General features: G+C 49.7%; 1 protein-coding gene across 2 annotated transcripts in view; it reads right to left on the bottom strand.

Annotated features, from left to right (window-relative positions):
• LOC134347274 (receptor-type tyrosine-protein phosphatase alpha-like) overlaps positions 1–19897 on the bottom strand; it is a 192945-nt gene that overhangs the window by 38565 nt on the left and 134483 nt on the right. For both annotated transcript variants that reach the window (XM_063049658.1, XM_063049659.1), the window contains exons 20-22: positions 13745–13844; positions 7171–7250; positions 5037–5171 (exon numbers count right to left, since the gene is read on the bottom strand). In XM_063049658.1, the coding sequence (XP_062905728.1) occupies positions 5037–5171; positions 7171–7250; positions 13745–13844 (315 nt within the window). The remainder of the gene's footprint in view (positions 1–5036; positions 5172–7170; positions 7251–13744; positions 13845–19897) is intronic.

The following is a 19897-nucleotide window of genomic DNA, read 5'->3' as shown; positions in this document are numbered from 1 at the left end:
CCTCAAGATCTGGCTCATCTCCACCGTTGTCTGCTGATGGATCCACACTGCTAAAGGACAAAGAGAGCATCCAACACAGATGGAAAGAGCATTTCAGCCAGCTCCTGAACCACCCTTCATCGGTCGACCAGTCTGCTCTGGACCAAATCCCCCAACAGCCTATTCACGAGGAACTAGATGATCCTCCCTCGATAGATGAAGTCAAGGAGGGTATCACGCAGATCAGCAGTGGCAAAGCGCCCGGCACGGGTGGAATACCTGCTGAACTGTACAAGGCACTCAGCAAGGAATCACAGCACCCTGACTAGCATTTGGGAAGAAGAGGAGATGCCTCCTGACCTCAGAGACACAAAGATAATCACCCTCTACAAAAATAAAGGTTCAAGGACCGACTGCAGGAACTACAGAGGCATCTCAGTACTTTCCATTGCCGGAAAAATCCTCGCCCGCATCATCCTCAACAGACTGATTCCAACAGCATCAGAAGAGAACCTTCCCAAGTCGCAATGCGGCTTTCGTTCCGAACGCAGCACTGTCGCTATGATCTTCGCAGTGAGACAGATACAGGAGAAGTGCCTGGAACTGAACATGACATTATACTTTGTCTCATTGATCTGACGAAGGCGTTTGACGCAGTCAACAGAAACGTGCTGTGGATCATCCTTAGAAAGCTTGGCTGCCCGCAGATACTCACTACACTCATCCGCCTGCTCCACGATGGCATGACAGGAGAAGTGTTCTCAGATGGTTCCCCATCTGAGACTTTCAACATCTCAAATGGTGTGAAGCAAGGGTGCGTTCTAGCACCAGTGCTCTTCAACTTCTTCTTCACCTAAGTGCTAAAGCATGCTGTTAAGGACCTAGACCTGGGTATTTACATAAGATATCGCCTAGACGGATCGATGTTTGACTTGAGATGCCTTGCTGCAAAGACCAAAATGTTGAGGAGGCTCATCACTGAAGCCCTGTTTGCTGATGACTGTGCCCTCGTGGCCCACCAGGAGAACCACCTGCAGACGATTGTCGACAAGTTCTCCGCAGCCTCAAAGCTGTTCGGCCTGACAATCAGCCTCGGTAAGACAGAAGTTCTCCTACAACCTGTGCCAAACAGTCACCCTCCTCAGCCATGCATCACCATCGATGGCACTGTCCTGAAGAACGTGGAGAGCTTCAAGTATCTGGAAAGCACCATCTCCAGTGACGGATCCCTTGACAAAGAGATCATAACAAGGATTCAGAAAGCCAGCCAGGCACTCGGGAAAGTCCGTGTCAAAGTTCTGGAGCACAAGGACATTCAGCTTTCAAACAGGCTCAAGGTGTACAAGGCTGTGGTCCTCACCTCTCTCCTGTACGGCTGTGAAACCTGGACCCTGTACCGCAGGCACATCAAACAGCTGGAGCAGTTTCACATGCGCTCTCTGCGGTCGATAATGAGGATTCGATGGCAGGACCGAATCACCAACCAGGAAGTCCTTGACAGAGCCAACAGCACAAGCACTGTGGCAAGGATCCTCCAGGCCCAGCTACGCTGGACTGGCCATATAATCTACATGGGTGAAACAAGAATCCCCAGGCAGCTGCTCTACGGTGAGCTTGAGCATGGCAGGCGCAATCAGGGCCGCCCCAAAAAAAGATTCAAAGACAATCTGAAATCGTACATCAAATGGGCAGACCTCCAGCCTCGGCAACTTGAGGAGTCCGCAGCCGACAGGGCTCTGTGGCGCGCCGACCGGAAAAGCTGCATCTGACTTTGAGGATGACCGAAATCAGCAGCACGGGACCAACACCACAAAGCTGTGTGTGCACCTGTTCTAACAACCACCATTCCACGTCCAACCTGCAACCACATGTCTGCTTCGGACTTCGGCCTCCGAAGCCACACCACAGATGACTACACAATGTTTAGTCTTCCTCAGACCCCGAGAGACAACACCGGTGTAAGTGTCACACTCCTGCAGGGGTTCATGGCAGTCTCTGAGTAGTCAATAGAATAGAGGAGGATGGCGATCCTCAGATAAATATCTTTGGATCTACAGGAGAGAGATACTGGCCAGAAAGAACTACAGTCTGCAGATCAGTGAATTCGGATGAATCGAGGACAGTGCAAACAGACAGACTGATTGCCTTTGTCTTTGCCAAGAGAGAAGAGGTGGAGGCTGCCGACTTTATCAAGGGGCACTGTGTTCTCCATTATGTGAGTTAAAGCAGGCATCCCACCCTGCAAAAACTCATTTCAGGGAGGTAGCACCATCAATTTGTGGGAGACTTCCGGGAGAGGTGGGATGTCTGCAATAGAGTAGCTCCTTAGCAGCCAGCCAGTTTAAATAACGTTAGCTATGCTAATGAACGAATGACACCTGTTAAACTCACCTCAACATGTCTTTTACAGTCTTAACCCACCATGGGCAATAGAAAAGTCACTGTTGCAAACAGTGCAGCGAACAACACTGTCATTATTTTGACCCCTATTAGGCAGGGGTACACCTTAGTGTAGTCTGGGCTGACGTACGTTTTATATTTTGTTTGGAACACTCTGCCATGGCGCGCTCTCTCTCGAGCACTCTCGCTTGCTTTCTCTCTCGCTCGTTCTCTCGTTGCTTGCGCGCTCTCAAGCACTCTCGCTCGCGCGTTCTCGCTTGCTGTCTCTCTCGCTCGCGCGTTCTCGCTTGCTGTCTCTCTCGCTCGCGCGCTCTCGCTTGCTTTCTCTCTCGCTCGCTCTCACTCTCTCTTGTGGTTGCTCGCGCGCTCTCGCTTTCTCTCTTGCTCTCTCGTCACTTGCGCGCTCTCAAGCACTCTCGCTCGCGCGTTCTCGCTTTCTGTCTCGTTCTCTCACTTGCTTGCTCTCGCTCTCAAAAAAATTGATTTCCGTGATATTGTATATAATTTGCGGGCATCAGGGAGCCACTATTAATATGCAGGAGACTCCCGGAACTTCCGGGAGAGGTGGGATGTCTGGTTAAAGTCACTTGTTTTGATCAGTGTTTAAAAGTGGACACAATGATGCCTGAGGTAATCTGCTGGATTCAGGATCATTTCCAAACAAGAAATTATTTTTCACAAACGAGAGAAAATCTGCAGGTGCTGAAATCCAAGCAACACACACAAAATGCTGGAGGAACTCAGCAGGCCAAGCAGCATCTACGGAAAAAAGTACAGTCGGCATTTCAGGCTGAGATCTTTCGATAGGACTGGAGAAAGAAGGAAAGAGGAGTAGATTTAAAAGGTGGGGAGGGGAGAGAGAAACACAAGGGGATCGGTGAAACCAGGAGGGGGAGGGATGCAGTGAAGAGCTGGGAAGTTGATTGGTGAGAGATACAGGGCTGGAGAAGGGGGAGTCTGACAGGAGAGGACAGAAGGCCGTGGAAGAAAGAAAAGGGGGAAGGAGCACCAGAGGGAGCCGATGGGCAGGCAAGGAGAGAAGGTGAGAGCAAGGGAAAAGGGGAATGGGGAATGGGGAATGGTGTAAAGGGGGCCATTACTGGAAGTTTGAGAAATCGAGGTTCATGCCCTCCGGTTGGAGGCTATTCGGACGGAATACAAGGTGTTATTCCTCCAGCCTGAGTGTGGCCTCATCGCGTTCATGCCCTCAGGTTGGAGGCTACCCAGACGGAATATCTCTTTGCCTGCTCATCGCCTCCCTCTGGTTTCTCCTCCCCCTTTTCTTCCTTCTGTCCTCTCCGATCAGACCCCCCCTTTGTATTGTGTCGTACCTCCTTCACCAAACAATTTCCCAGCTCTTCACTTCACTTCTCCCCCTTGCGGTTTCACCCATCACCTCGTGTTTCTTTGTCCCCTCCCCCAGCTTTTAAATCGACTCATCTTCCTTTCCAATCCTGATGAATGTTCTCAGCCCAAAACATCAACTGTACATTTTTCCACAGACGCTGCTGGGTTCCTCCAGCATGTTGTGCGTTGCAAGAAATTACTTGTGAGGTGTTCTTTGGTGGGTATTACATGCAGGTTTGTGACAGCTGGGGTTTCTATCTGTTCTGCGTGATTCAAGCCTGCTGCTGATTGAGAATAAACAGCCATCAATTACCGATTGTCACTTGCTGGGAAAAAGGCAATACATGCACGCTGACCTGGAGCAGAGCCAATAACAAGGTGTGAAAGGTCAGCACATGAGCTGTGGGAAATGACACTGGTTGTAACATTTGAATTGTAAGGAATGGTTTAAGTGTGATGGCAGAGATGATTCTGTGGAACAACTATCACGGATATGAAGAGCCCTATGGACACGTGGAGATTTGAAACGGGATGATGAGGAACATGTAGCCAGCAGCCGACACTCCTTTTTAACTGGTATTATCGTTTTTGTTCTTTGACTGGTCACTGAAGGTCAGGAAAACATAGCAGATGTGCACACAGGTATTCAGTTGTGTAAATTCACATGTTCTTCTGTTGAGACAATAAAGGTACTTGTTGGTATTTACAGATTCTCTCTGAGTCTCCCTGATCATCAGTACAAGGGGTGATTCTTGTCACAGCATGGACAGGACGAAAGAGATGACTGTAGTCTTCAGGAAGGCATGAGTCGACCACTCCCTATTGCACAGGTTCTTTGGTGTGCACATAATGGATGATCTGACTTGGTCGCACAACACCCCTTCACTAGTCAAGAAGGCATGGCAAAGTCTACACATTCTGAGGAGACTGATACTGTACCTGCAAGTCTCCCCACCCCTCGTCTACCAGCTTTCTACAGGAGGACCATTGAGATTGCCCCGTCTGGCTGCATTGTTGAGTGGTATTGAGGCTGCAAGGCATCAGACCACGAGACCCGACAGGGAACAGTAAAAGCAGCTGGAGGTTCACTGGCATCTCCCTGCCTCCATGTTGTGAGCATTGTACACAAAGGGCCTGAAGCACAGAGGATCCCTCCCATCCAACCCACAATCTGGGGCAAAGGGGAGGGCCATGGGGGAACTGAGAAGGCGATGGGGGGGGGTAGGGAGTCCACAGCATAGTGCAGGTGGAGGGGAAGGTCGAGGGAGAGGGCTGCCAGGTGAGGGGACAAGAGGATGTGCTCAGCTCACCTCGTCGAGTCCTTTCAGGCAATTCAGATTCACGATGGAGGTACTGTTTTGGTCGTAGACAAGTGCCCAGAAGTCAGCCAGGGTGTGCGACAGCGGCAACTGCGTCAGGATGAAACGGTCACGCAGTCCGTGGCGCTGAGGAGTGAAGGGGTCAGTTCCAGACTCTTACCCACTGCACCCTCACTGTAAACCCTCTCCCTCCAACCCTGTCCATCCCCTCACACCCACTGCACCCTCACTGTAAACCCTCTCCCTCCAACCCTCTCCATCCCCTCACACTCACTGCACCCTCACTGTAAACCCTCTCCCTCCAACCCTGTCCATCCCCTCACACCCACTGCACCCTCACTGTAAACCCTCTCCCTCCAACCCTGTCCATCCCCTCACACCCACTGCACCCTCACTGTAAACCCTCTCCCTCCAACCCTGTCCATCCCCTCACACTCTGCAGCCTCACTGTAAACCCTCTCCCTCCAACCCTGTCCATCCCCTCACACTCTGCAGCCTCACTGTAAACCCTCTCCCTCCAATCCAGTCCATCCCCTCACACCCACTGCACCCTCACTGTAAACCCTCTCCCTCCAACCCTGTCCATCCCCTCACACTCTGCAGCCTCACTGTAAACCCTCTCCCTCCAATCCAGTCCATCCCCTCACACCCACTGCACCCTCACTGTAAACCCTCTCCCTCCAACCCTGTCCATCCCCTCACACTCACTGCACCCTCACTGTAAACCCTCTCCCTCCAATCCTGTCCATTCCCTCACACTCTGCAGCCTCACCTACCGCCCTCTCCCTCCAATCCTGTCCATCCCCTCACACACTGCAGCCTCACTGTAAATCCTCTCCCTCCAATCCTGTCCATCCCCTCACACTCTGCAGCCTCACCCTCTCCCTCCAACCCTGTCCACCCCCTCACACTCACTGCACCCTCACTGTAAACCCTCTCCCTCCAATCCTGTCCATTCCCTCACACTCTGCAGCCTCACTGTAAATCCTCTCCCTCCAATCCTGTCCATCCCCTCACACTCTGCAGCCTCACCCTCTCCCTCCAACCCTGTCCATTCCCTCACACTCACTGCACCCTCACTGTAAACCCTCTCCCTCCAATCCTGTCCATCCCCTCACACCCACTGCACCCTCACTGTAAACCCTCTCCCTCCAACCCTGTCCATCCCCTCACACTCACTGCAGCCTCACTGTAAACCCTCTCCCTCCAATCCTCTCCATCCCCTCACACCCACTGCACCCTCACTGTAAACCCTCTCCCTCCAACCCTGTCCATCCCCTCACACTGACTGCAGCCTCACTGTAAACACTCTCCCTCCAATCCTGTCCATCCCCTCACACCCACTGCACCCTCACTGTAAACCCTCTCCCTCCAACACTCTCCATCCCCTCACACCCACTGCAGCCTCACTGTAAACCCTCTCCCTCCAACCCTGTCCATCCCCTCACACTCACTGCACCCTCACTGTAAACCCTCTCCCTCCAACCCTGTCCATCCCCTCACACTCACTGCACCCTCACTGTAAACCCTCTCCCTCCAATCCAGTCCATCCCCTCACACCCACTGCACCCTCACTGTAAACCCTCTCTCTCCAACCCTGTCCATCCCCTCACACCCACTGCACCCTCACTGTAAACCCTCTCCCTCCAATCCTGTCCATCCCCTCACACCCACTGCACCCTCACTGTAAACCCTCTCCCTCCAACCCTGTCCATCCCCTCACACTGACTGCAGCCTCACTGTAAACCCTCTCCCTCCAACCCTGTCCATTCCCCCCCCACCCCTGTATCACCCCCCCTCCAGCTCCGTATCATCCCCCCCATGACTCCATACTCACTTCCTCACACTACCCGCAGCCCGCACCCTCATGGAGTTAACCATATCTGCACCTACCTGCCCACACCCACCGAACCTCACAGCACCGGGGAGGGGTTTTGGTTTGTAGGGAGTAGTTTTGGTATTATAGGGAGGGGGGGGTTTAGGTTATGCAAGGAGTTGCAGGGAGGGAGGGTGGGGTTTTAGGGTTATACAGAGAGATGGGGTTTTGGTTACAGGGAAGGAGGCAGGTTTGGGTTATGGGCAGTTTGTGTTATATAAGGGTTTACAGCGATGGCTCTGCCCTCACCTCTGCAAAGACAGCGTTGATGTAGCCTGCGCTGCCATTCGGGTTCTTCACGGACAGCAGGCTGGGCCGAACGTGCTCCGCTGTGGGAGGGAACAGCAACGTGAGACTGAGTCACAAGGGTGGCCTTCCAACGGGGAAGGCCCACCTCAGGGCATTGGGCCAAAGACTGGGTGATGGTCCCACTGGGATTAGGAGTCTCATAACAGGCCTGCTAAAGGGAAAGTTCCAAGTTCAAAGTAAATTTGTTATCAAAGTACATGTATGTCACCATGTACCACCTAAGATACGTTTTCTTGTGGGAAAACTCAGTATGTCCAAGAAACACAATAGAATCAGTAGAAGACCTCACCCAACAGGGCGGACAAACAACCAGGGCGATAAGGACAACGAACTGTGCAAAAATAAATAAATAACAAATAAATAACCAATAAATATTAAATACGACCATACGTTGTGGGAACAGTTCAGTGAAGTTAATTGATTTTGTTCAAGAGCCTGATGATTGAGGGGTGATAACTATTCCTGAAGCTGGTGGTGTGAGTCCTGAGGCTCTTGTAAATGGCAGCAGTGAGAAGACAGCTGGGCTGGGTGGTCGGGACTCCCTGATGATGGATGATGCCTTCCTGCAACAGCACTCCTTGTAGATGTGCTCAATGGTGGGGAGGGCTTTACCCATGATGGACTGGGCCATATCCACTACTTTTTGTAGGAGTTTCCATTTGAGGGCGTTGGTGTTTCCATACCAGGCCATGATGCAGCCAGTCAATGTCTCCACCACACATCTACAGAAGTTTGTAGAAGTTTTAGATGTCACGGTAAATCTCTGTAAATTTCCAAGGGAGTAGAGGCGATGCCATGCTTTCTTTGTAATTGCGCATACATACTGCGTCCAGGACAGGTTCTCCGCAACAATAACATCAAAGAATTTAATGTTGCTGACTTTCTCCTCCTCTGATTCCCGATGGAGACTGGCTCATGGACCTCCAGTTTGCTCCTCGGAGGTCAATAATCAGCTCCTTGGTCTTGCTCACACTGTTGTTGTGGCACCACTCAGCCAGATATTCAATCTCCCTCCTGTTACATACCTCAAGGAGCTCTGTGATTTTTTTTTGTGAGTATGATGTAATGGCCTTTTGGAGGTCACCTGATGTAATTTTCGTGCCGATGTGAGGTCACGTGATGACATGTGCACCACGGGTATAAAAGGGAAGACCTCAGATGACGCAGTTAGATTTTTAGTTTTTAGTTTTCCATCTAGAACGTGCGGCTGTGTCTCCGTTTCTGTTGCGTATTCGTTTTTATGACACAGTTTCATTTTTAAGATGGAGAGTTATGTTCTGTTGCAAGGTACAATAGTGCTGGACTGGCAATTTTTGCTAGATGTGTTGATGTACCTTTTTCCAGCAGTACTGGAGAGTGAAGACTTTATCGAAATACAGGACCTGAAGAATTAAGAGAAGTTGGTATCGTTTGGCAGTTTAACAAAGGATCGACCTTATTGAGTCTTCGTTGGAGAAGTAGCAACCTGCATCGATGATAACTCTTGCCAAAAGAGAATGGAAGTACATGTGTGATTTGCTCGCTAGAAACTAAGGTCAGTTGCTTTAAGCCATTTATTTCCTGCATCGTGAATCCTTTGGACAGAACCAACAGGAAAGTTGCGTCTATGAAGAAATACTTCTCCAGAGAAGTCTCTCCCAATTGAATGTATAAATCTGTTGGACTTTCAAATTTACCATTTTAAGAACTGTATTTGACTTTACCGTTTTAAGAACCAGTGCCGAGTGACGATTTGTTGAATGGACGCATAGCGGTTAACTTCCGGTTAAGGTTTTCGTTTGTTTTTTGTTGTTTATCCGTGTTTAATAAATGTTTGGTTGTTTTTATATAACTTGTCTCGATTGATATTCATTATTGCTGGTTACGTAACACTCCTAAATGTTGATATGTCACCAACTTTGATTTAGCCAACAACAGTGGTGTCGTCAGCACACATTGGAGCTGTGCTTAGCCACACAGTCATTAATGTTAAGCAGGTAGAGCAGGGGCTAAGCGCACAGCCTTGGATGCCCCTGTGCTAATGGAGATCACAGAGGAGATGCTGTTGCCAATCTGAACTAACTGGGGTCTGCAAGTGAGGAAATCAGGGATGCAATTGTATAAGGAAGTATTGAGGCCAAGGTCTTGAAGCTTACTGATTAGTTTTATGGGGATGATGGTACTGAATGCTGAGCTGTGGTCGATAAAGAACATCCTGAAGTAGACATCTTTGCTGTCCAGGTGTTCCAGGGTTGTGTGAAGAGCCAATGAACTGGCATCTGCTGTGGACACGTTGTGCTGGTAGGCAAGCTGGAGCAGATCCAAGTCATCTCCCGGGCAGGACACAACACTTCATCACAGTGGATGGACGTGCTAGTGGGTGATAGTCATGGAGGCAGGTTACCGTGGTTTCTCAGGTACCGGTGTTGGGGAGGGGAAGGGCACAGAGTGTTTTGGAAAGTTGACTGATTGTCAATGATGTGGTTTACGTGGACTTCAGCATAATGTTTGACAAGGACATGTAGCCTCAATATATACCGATACATAGTGTCTACATACTTTGGTTGCACACACAGATTGAAACAGCCATGCATGACGGTGGTCATCAGGGTGACAGCAACACTGGTACACTTTAGTCCTCATTCTCTGTGCTCTGTGGCCCATCAGACTCGCTCTATTTTGGATCCCCAGTAGCAGGCTGGGAGTTTGGTCTACAGTTTAAAGCCCTCTATTGATCCAGGGCAACTCGGCACACTGGATCAATAGAGGGTAATGGTGGAGGTGTGATTGGAAGATCAATAGAGGGTAATGGTGGAGTGTGATTGGAAGATCAATAGAGGGTAATGGTGGAGGTGTGATTGGGAGATCAATAGAGGGTAATGGTGGAGGTGTGATTGGAAGATCAATAGAGAGTAATGGTGGAGGTGTGATTGGAAGATCAATAGAGGGTAATGGTGAAGATGTGATTGGAAGATCAATAGAGGGTAATGGTGGAGGTGTGATTGGAAGATCAATAGAGGGTAATGGTGGAGGTGTGATTGGAAGATCAATAGAGGGTAATGGTGGAGGTGTGATTGGAAGATCAATAGGGGGTAATGGTGGAGTGTGATTGGAAGATCAATAGGGGGTAATGGTGGAGGTGTGATTGGAAGATCAATAGAGGGTAATGGTGGAGGTGTGATTGGAAGATCAATAGAGGGTAATGGTGGAGGTGTGATTGGAAGATCAATAGGGGGTAATGGTGGAGTGTGATTGGAAGATCAATAGGGGGTAATGGTGGAGGTGTGATTGGAAGATCAATAGAGGGTAATGGTGGAGGTGTGATTGGAAGATCAATAGAGGGTAATGGTGGAGGTGTGATTGGAAGATCAATAGAGGGTAATGGTGGAGGTGTGATTGGAAGATCAATAGAGGGTAATGGTGAAGATGTGATTGGAAGATCAATAGAGGGTAATGGTGGAGGTGTGATTGGAAGATCAATAGAGGGTAATGGTGGAGGTGTGATTGGAAGCTTGAGCAGTTTCGTAGATGACTTGGACATTGGAAGTGTCAGGAATGACGAGGCTACAGCACTTTAGTATTGAGTTTGTAAGGTAGGCAGAAGAACTTAATGCTGACCATGTAAAGTGAACTGTTGGGCCCTCTGGGAGTGGGGGTCCTACACCACCAGGTTCAGGAACAGATTATTCCCTTCAGGCACATGAGTCAAATTCTCCTTGACCGTGGATGATGTTGCTGACTGCTCAGATCTACAGTCAGCTGGCAGACTGATCAGTTATCTGCTACCAGCTTGAGTTGGCATCAGGGACAATAGTCAACCCCAGCAACAGCAAACCAGAGAAAATCTGCAGATGCTGGAAATCCAAGCAACACACACACGAAATGCTGAGGAACTCAGCAGGCCAGGCAGCATCGATGGTCAATGTTCTGGGCCGAGAGCCTTCAGCAGGACTGGAGAAAAAGATGTTGTGTCAGAGTAAGACGTCCACTTATTGTTGCAAGCAGAACAAGTGCTACACCGGCCCCTACACCTCCTCCCTCACTACCATTCAGGGCCCCAGACAGTCCTTCCAGATGAGGTGACACTTCACCTGTGTGTCTGTTGGGGTCATATCCTGTGTCTGGTGCTTCCAGTGTGGCCTCTTGTATATCAGTGAGACCCAATGTAGACTGGGAGACTGCTTTGCCGAGATTTACACTCCTTCCACCAGAAGAAGCGGGAACTCCCAGTGGCCACCCATTCCAATTTTAATTTTGCTTCTCATTCCAATATGTCAATCCATGGCCTCCTCTACTATTGCGATGAGGCCACACTCTGGTTGCAGGAACAACACCTTATATTCCGTCTGGATAGTCTCCAATCCAATGGCATGAACATTGATTTCTCAAACTTCTGGTAATGCGCCCCTCTGACCATTCCCCATTCCTATTTCCTTCTCTCACCCGACCCCCTTGCCCGCCCATCACCTTCTTCTGGTGCTCCTCCCCCTTTTCCTTCTTCCACGGCCTTCTGTCCTCTCCTATCAGAATCCTCCTTCTCCAGCCCCAAATCTCTTTCCCCAATCAACTTCCCAGCTCCTTACTTCACCCCTTCCCCCCCACTTCCTGGTTTCTCCCTCCCATCCACCCACTTTCACACTCTGACATTGCATCTTTTTTTTCCCCATCCTGCTGAAGGGTCTCAGCCTGAAACGTCAACTGTGTTCCTTTCCACAGAGGCTCTCTGGCCTGCTGAGTTCCTCCAGCATTTAGTGTGTGGTCCCAGGAACAGCAAGGCCATACTGGCCAGTCCAACGGCCCTCTCATCATGGGTCTCCCTACTTGAAGGTGCTGGGGATCTGATTCAGTGGGACTGGGTGGAGTAGCAAGCGGCATACAGGCCAGGTTAAAGAAATTTGTCCTGTGGACATTTGTTCTCTATCAATAACTGCGAAGCGAAGGAGCTGGTCACCAGTGCAGTGTGCTCCTGGGCTGCTATACCTGGCACAGGTGGAGCCTGTTCCTTGCTCCTGTGCTCAGTAAGCACCTGGGGGGGGTCCAAGATAGAGTGTGAGTCTGTCGAGTCATGACGCACAAATCCCCTGAGAATGAGGACAGAAGTGTACCCACCGTTTCTCTCAGCTTGAGGCTGTGTCAGTCTGTGTGGAAATAAAGTATGTGGGCACCATGTACCCAGGGCCCCTGGTGCTGTAAAAGACAGGCCTGGCCCCACTATCACGCAATACCGCGCACAGCTGCCACACTTCCTGTCTTCTTCCAGGTAAACACCTTTGACCACAAGTCCAACAGGTAGTGGTCAGCATCAGCATTAGCACAGAATGTGAGGGACAAGATCTCCATGGATTCTGTGAGTTTGGGAGAATGCCTCACCCGGTATGCACCAAGGCTTTATTTGACTGGAACTCTCACAGTTGGAGCCTTTCTCTGCAGTTAACACATTATGCCCATGTATGCTGCCCGCAGGATGGCCATGGGGGGGAGAATTGCCACCCACCTCTTTTACTTGCCAAGAGGACGAGGAGACAGATGAAGGGCTCTAGGTTCCGGTTTACCCTCGGCACCTATGTAACGGAGGACTCTGATCAGAGGGCTGTTCCCAGGGTCACACAATGGGACAGACGTCAAGCAGTGCTGGAAGATCATCAGCTCCGTGGAGGACTCTGTTCGGTTTTGCCGAAACTCATTGGTCTCCTCGCACAGCGAGATGTCTGTGAGGGAACGCTGCCGACTGGCACAGTCCAGCCTGTGCTGGGTGTAGCCAGTTGAAAGGCTCTGTGAGGGAAGACTGCTGTCTGGGCTCCATTTCCTCTCCATGTGCAGGGGCAGAGTTGGGTGGGGAAGCCACTCAGACGATAAAAGGGAGCCACAGGAGGGGCAATGGTGCCAGGTCTGTATTTTTTTCTTTAACGTTTACATGACTGAATATACCAACCATGAATGCAAAGATATTTTTTTGTTTTGCACAGTTTCTTCCTTTGTATGTAATTTTTATCAAAGTCTACTTTTGAAATTTAAGATACCTTTCTTCAACAATATAGTTCTTGAGCAAACTGGCAAAATCTACCGGTCACTTTGTATTAACATGGAGTTTATTTGTTCCAGTTGCAAACTTTCTTGTCAGGTTTAGGGTGAAGGGTAAGAGATTTAATAAGTGTACATTAAGAAGCTTTTCACTCCAAGGAATTCTGAAACCCACGGGGACTGAGGGGTGGAGGAGGACACAGAGATTCTGACAACACATAGTGGTATCTGGATAAACCCACGGGAGTGAGGGAGGGAAGGAAGATGAAGTTTCTCGTTTTCCTACCCAAGCCCCTCAATAATGTAAAACCACGGTCTGGTAAACTTCTGCTGGGGATCTCTGCTTTCACTGAATGTCCACAGCATCTCTGATAGGTAATTCAAAAGGTTCAACAGCCTCCAGCGAACGTATTCCTCATCTGAGTCACCCTGGGACTGTGAACCCTGGTTGTACTGATAGTGAAGAGGAGGGCGGAGGTGATAATGAGCGAGGGGACCGAGGTTGATCTGTTACCTGGCAGGATTTTGGAGCACCTGTTCTTTGTGATGTTACACATCTGCAGGGCCTCTGTGTGTCGATGTGAGCTGAAGAGCTGTGAGTAGGTCTGCAGTGTCTGTGGGGAAGGCGGAGGTGAGTGAGGCAGCCAGACACAGCAACGAGTCTGCATCATGCACCCTCCCTTCCTCCCCCACCTCCCCATATCCCCCATTCTTCCCCTCTGGCCTCCTCCCCCAATTCCCTCCTCCACTCACAATCTCTCCCCACCCCACACTCTCCCTTTCCATGCCCCTGTCCCTGTCTCGGCCTGTGACAGGACAAATGCAGAGATAATGAAGCGAGGAGCAGCGATATGGAGGGGAAGAGGCCTTGCTCCACCTGTCTACAGCTCCCTGAAGGTAGGAGCGCAGGTCAGCCACAGGGGATATAAACACTGGGCTGGGTCAGCAACGTGGTGTCACCTTTAGCAGGAAAGTCGGCAGTCAGAGTGAAACAGGCCCTTCCGCCCAACTGTCCATGGCTACCTGAGCTAGTCCCATATTCCTCGACACCTCTCGCACCCTCGAACCTGTCCAAATGTCACCTTAACATTAAAATTATACAGCAACCCAGCTTTAATTCCCTCTGCTGTTTGTACCTTCTCCCCATGACTGCGTTGCTTTCCTGTGGGTGCCGGGTACAGTTGGGTTGGTAAGTTGTGGCCGTGCTCTGTTTGTTCTGCAGACGTGGTAACATTTGCAGGCTCCTCCCCACCCCCCAGCACAATCTCTAACTGTGTTGGTCGACGATGAAAATGGAGCACTTCACTGTATGTTTCGATGTACAGGTGACAAAATAATGCAACTCCTTAACCTAATCTTAATCTCTACTCTTTACTCTGGCACTCGTTCCGAGCACGAACCACACTCTGTATGATCAAAGTTGCCCCTCACGTACCCTTTCAATCTTTCCCCTCTCATTGAAACCTATGTCCTCGAGGTTCAGACACCCCTACCTCGAGTGGCTGAGTGGAGATGTGTCTCTACTCAAGGAGGTGTACGGTGCTCCTTCCCTCTGCTAGCCTGCAGGTCACCCATGCACAAGATGCAGCAAAGGCTAATACCCCCTGGTCAGGGTCACGGTAGGCCACGGGAGCAGATGGTGGACGGTTGTATGAGCAGCTGGCACGTATCACAGTTCCTGGTTATGCAACCAGCGATGCCAGGCAAACAATCTCTGAAGGGTATTGGTCATGGCTGGGGTCACCTGTCTTTTAAAGACACTGCCCAGGAGAAGGTAACGGTAAAGCACTCTGCAGAAATTTGCCAAGGAACTAACATGGTCATGAGACCATGATCGCCCACGTCAAGCGACACGGCACATAATGATGGTGATGCTGAGAGAAGCTGTGGCCATCCACCCTATCTGTGTCCTTCGTGATTTACATAGAACACAGAACAGGGCAGCACAGGAACACCCCTTTGGCCCCAAGTCATAGACCATAAGATATAGGGGTAGAATTGGGCCATTTGTCCAACAAGTCTGCTCTCTCATTTCATCTCAGCCCTAATCTCCTGCCTTCTCCCTGTATCCCTCCCTTCTCCCTGTTTCCCCCCTCCCCCTTTTCCTTGTCCCTGGGCCTCCTGTCCCATGACCCTCTCATACCCCTTTTGCCAATCACCTGTCCAGCGCTTGTCTCCATCCCTCCCCCTCCTGTCTTCTCCTATCATTACGGATCTCCCCCTCCCCCTCCAACTTTCAAATCTCTTACTCACTCTTCCTTCAGTTAGTCCTGACGAAGGGTCTCAGCCTGAAACGTCAACTGTACCTCTTCCTATAGATGCTGCCTGGCCTGCTGCGTTCACCAGCAATTTTTATGTGTGTTACTTGAATTTCCAGCATCTGCAGAATTCCTGTTGTTTGCCCTGTATCCCTTCTTGCCCTGACTAATCAAGAAACTATCAGCCTCTGCCTTAAATATACTCAGTGGCTTACTTCAACAGCCGCTAGTGGCAACAAATTTCGCAGCATCGCCATGCCCCAAATCCCTCCTCATTTCTATTCTCTCAAGTCCCTTGGCACCTCAGGTTTTTGAATTTCCTCTCCATTTAGAAAATGGTCTACCCTTTTATTCCTTCCACCAAAGTGCATGACCATACACTTCCCGATACTGTATCCCATCTGCCACTTCTTTGCCTATACTCCTAATCTGTCTAATTCCCTCTGAAGTCTCTCTGCTTCCTCAACACTAACTGCCCCTCCACATGTCCTTGTAATGTCCACAGACTTGGCCTCGAAGCTGTCAATTCCATCATCCAAATCATTGACATAAGAAGGATTGGTCCCAACACAGACCCCAGTGCAACACTACCAGTCACCGGCAGCCACTCTCTTTATTCCCACTCTTTGCCTCCTGCCAATCAGCCAATGCTCCATCCATGCCAGTGTTTTCCTGTAATACCATGGGTTCTTAACTTGTTAAGCAGCCTCATATGTGGCACCTTGTCAAAGGCCTTCTGAAAATCCAAGTACACAACATCAACCATTTCTCCTTTATCTATCCTGAGTGTTATTTCTTCAAAGAATTCCATCGATTTGTCAGGCAAGATTTTCCCTTGAGGAAACCATACTGACTATGACCTATTTTATTACCTGCCTCCAAGTACCCTGAGACCTCATCCTTAATAATCGACTGTAACATCTTCTCAACCACTGAGTTCAGACTAAATGGCCTATAGTTTCCTTTCTTCTGCCTCTCTCACTTCTTGAAGAGTGGAGTGATATTTGCAATTTTCCAGTTCTTCAGAACCATGCTAGAATCTCGTGATTCTTGAAAGATCATTACTAATGCCGCTACAATCTCTTCAGAACCCTGGGGTGTAGACTATCTGGTCTAGCTGATTTACAAGACAATAAGACCATAAGACATAGCAACAGAATTAGGACATCTGGCCCATCGAGTCTGCTCTGCCATTCAATCATGACTGATCCTTTGTTTTCTCCTCCTCAACCCCAGTTCCCGGCCTTCTCCCCGTAACCTTTGGTGCCTTGTCCAATCAAGAACCTATCAATCTCTGCCTTAAATACACCCAACGACCTGGCCTCCACAGCTGTATGTAGCAACAAATTCCACAAATTCCGTACCCTTTGGCTAGAGAAATTTATCCGCATCTCTGTTTTGAAAGGGCACCCCTCTATCCCAAGGTTGTTCCCTCTTGTCCTAGACTCTCCCACCATGGGAAACATCTTTTCCACATCTACTCTGTCTAGGCCTTTCAACATTTGAAAGGTTTCATTGATATCCCCCCTCATTCTTCTGAATTCCAGCGAGTACAGACCCAGAGCCATCAAACATTCCTTGTGTGATAACCCTTTCATTCCTGGAATCATCCATGTGAACCTCCTCTGGACCCTCCCCAATGCCAGCACATCTTTTCTAAGATGAGGGGTCCTATATAGCTGCAACATTATCTCTAGGCTCTTGAGTTTAAGAGCTGAGAGGTAATGTTGCAGCTATATAGGACCCTGGTCAGACCCCACTTGGAGTACTGTGCTCAATTTTGGTTGCATCACTACAGGAAGGATGTGGAAACCATAGAAAGGGTGCAGAGGAGACTTACAAGGATGTGGCCTGGATTGGGGAGCATGCCTTATGAGAATAGGTTGAGTGAACTCAGCCTTTTCTCCTTGCGTGACGGAGGATGAGAGGTGACCTGACAAAGGTGTACAAGATAATGAGAGGCATTGATCATGTGGATAGTCAAAGGTTTTTCCCCAGGGCTGAAATGGCTAGCACGAGAGGGCATAGTTTTAAGGTGCTTGAAAGTAGGTACAGAGGAGGCGTCAGGGTTAAGTTTTTTATGCAGAGAGTGGTGAGTGCGTGCAATGGGCTGCCGGCGACAAGTGGTGGAGGCGGAAACGATAGGGTCTTTTTAGAGGCTCCTGGATGGCTACATGGAGCTTAGAAAAGTAGGGGGCTATGGGTAAAGCCTAGGTAGTTCTAAGGTAGGGACATGTTCGGCACAGGTTTGTGAGCTGAAGGGTCTGTATTGTGCTGTAGGTTCTCTATGTTTCTATATTTCTAAAACTTTTCACAATACTCGAGGTGAGGCCTCACCAGTGCCTTATAAAGCCTCAGCATCACATCCCTGCTCTTGTATTCTAGACCTCCTGAAATGAATGTTAACATGGCATTTGCCTTTCTCACCACTGACTCAACCTGCAAGTTAACCTTCAGGGTGTTCTGCACATGGACTCTCAAGTCTCTTTGTATCTCAGAGTTTTGGATTACCTTCCCTGTTCAGAAAATAGTCTGCACATTTATTTCTACTACCAAAGTCCCATCACCCGCCCTTCCTGACAGTCTGACTGCACGCTATCTTTACTTTTTTCCATCAGTCCTATCCTGGGTCCCTTCACACCAGTTCCCACCCCTTGCCTAGTTAGTTTAAACCCTCCCCAACAGCTCTGACAAACCTGCTGATGAGAATATTGGTTCTCTTGGGTTCAGGTGTAACCCGTCACTTTTGAACAGGTCATACCTCCCCCTGAAGTGATCCCAATGATCCATAAACCTGAAACCCTGCCCCCTGCACCAGCTTCTCAGCCATGCATTTATCTGCCAAATCATCCTGTTTCTACCCTCACTGGCGCGTGGCACAGGCAGCAATCCGGAAATTCCTACCCTGAAGGTCCAGCTTTTCAGCTTTCTACCTAGCTCTCTAAAATCTCTTTTCAGGACTCTTTGCTTTTCCTTCCTATGTCATTGGTACCAATATGTACCAAGACATTGGCTGCTCCCCCTCCCTCTCCAAACTGTGGTGGATACGATCTAAGACATCCGTGACCCTGACACCTGGGAGGCAATATACCATCCGGGTGTCCCGTTCATGTCCACAGAATCTCCTGTCTGTTCCCCTCACTATCAAGTCCCCTATCACTACCACTCCCTTCTTCTCCCTCTTTCCCTCCTGCACAAGGACCCATGCTCAGTGCCTGTAACTCAGTCGCCGTGGCATTCTCCCGGGAGGTCATCCCCCACAACAGTATCCAAAGCAGTATAACGCAAACAACAGGAATTCTGCAGATGCTGGAAATTCAAGCAACACACATCAAAGTTGCTGGTGAACGCAGCAGGCCAGGCAGCATCTCTAGGAAGAGGTACAGTCGACGTTTCAGGCCGAGACCCTTCATCAGGACTAACTGAAGGAAGAGTTAGTAAGAGATTTGAATGTGGGAGGGGGAGGGGGAGATCCAAAATGATAGGAGAAGACAGGAGGGGGAGGGATGGAGCCAAGAGCTGGACAGGTGATTGGCAAAAAGGATACGAGAGGATCATGGGACAGGAGGTCCAGGGAGAAAGACAAAGGGAGGGGGGGGAAATCCAGAGGATGGGCAAGGGGGAAGTCAGAGGGACAGAGGGAGAAAAAGGCGAGTGACAGAAAGAATGTGTGTATAAAAATAAATAACAGATGGGGTACGAGGGGGAGGTGGGGCATTACCAGAAGTTAGAGAAGTCGATGTTCATGCCATCAGGTTGGAGGCTACCCAGACGGATTTTAATTCCACATCCCATTCCCATTCTGACATGTCTATCCACGGCCTCCTCTACTGTAAAGATGAAGCCACACTCAGGTTGGAGGAACAACACCTCATATTCCGTCTGGGTAGCCTCCAACCTGATGGCATGAACATTGACCTCTAACTTCCGCTAATGCCCCACCTCCCCCTCGTACCCCATCTGTTATTTATTTTTATACACACATTCTTTCTCTCACTCTCCTTTTTCTCCCTCTGTCCCTCTGACTATACCCCTTGCCCATCCTCTGGGTTCCCCCCCACTGTCTTTCTTCCCAGACCTCCTGTCCCATGATCCTCTCGTATCCCTTTTGCCAATCACCTGTCCAGCTCTTGGCTCCATCCCCTCCCCCTCCTGTCTTCTCCTATCATTTTGCATCTCCCCCTCCCCCTCCAGCTTTCAAATCCCTTACTCACTCTTCCTTGAGTTAGTCCTGACGAAGGGTCTCGGCCTGAAACGTCGACTGCGCCTCTTCCTATAGATGCTGCCTGGCCTGCTGCGTTCACCAGCAACTTTGATGTGTGTTGCTCCAAAGTGGCATACCTGTTTCTGAGGGAAATGGCCACAGGGGTGCTCTGCTCTAACCGCCTATTTCCATTTCTCCTAACAGT

This window comes from Mobula hypostoma, chromosome 5 (assembly GCF_963921235.1).
Source record: "Mobula hypostoma chromosome 5, sMobHyp1.1, whole genome shotgun sequence".
NCBI classification, from domain to species: domain Eukaryota; kingdom Metazoa; phylum Chordata; class Chondrichthyes; order Myliobatiformes; family Myliobatidae; genus Mobula; species Mobula hypostoma.
Note: the sequence above shows the minus strand (reverse complement) of the source record. Positions and strands in the feature narration are given on the sequence as shown.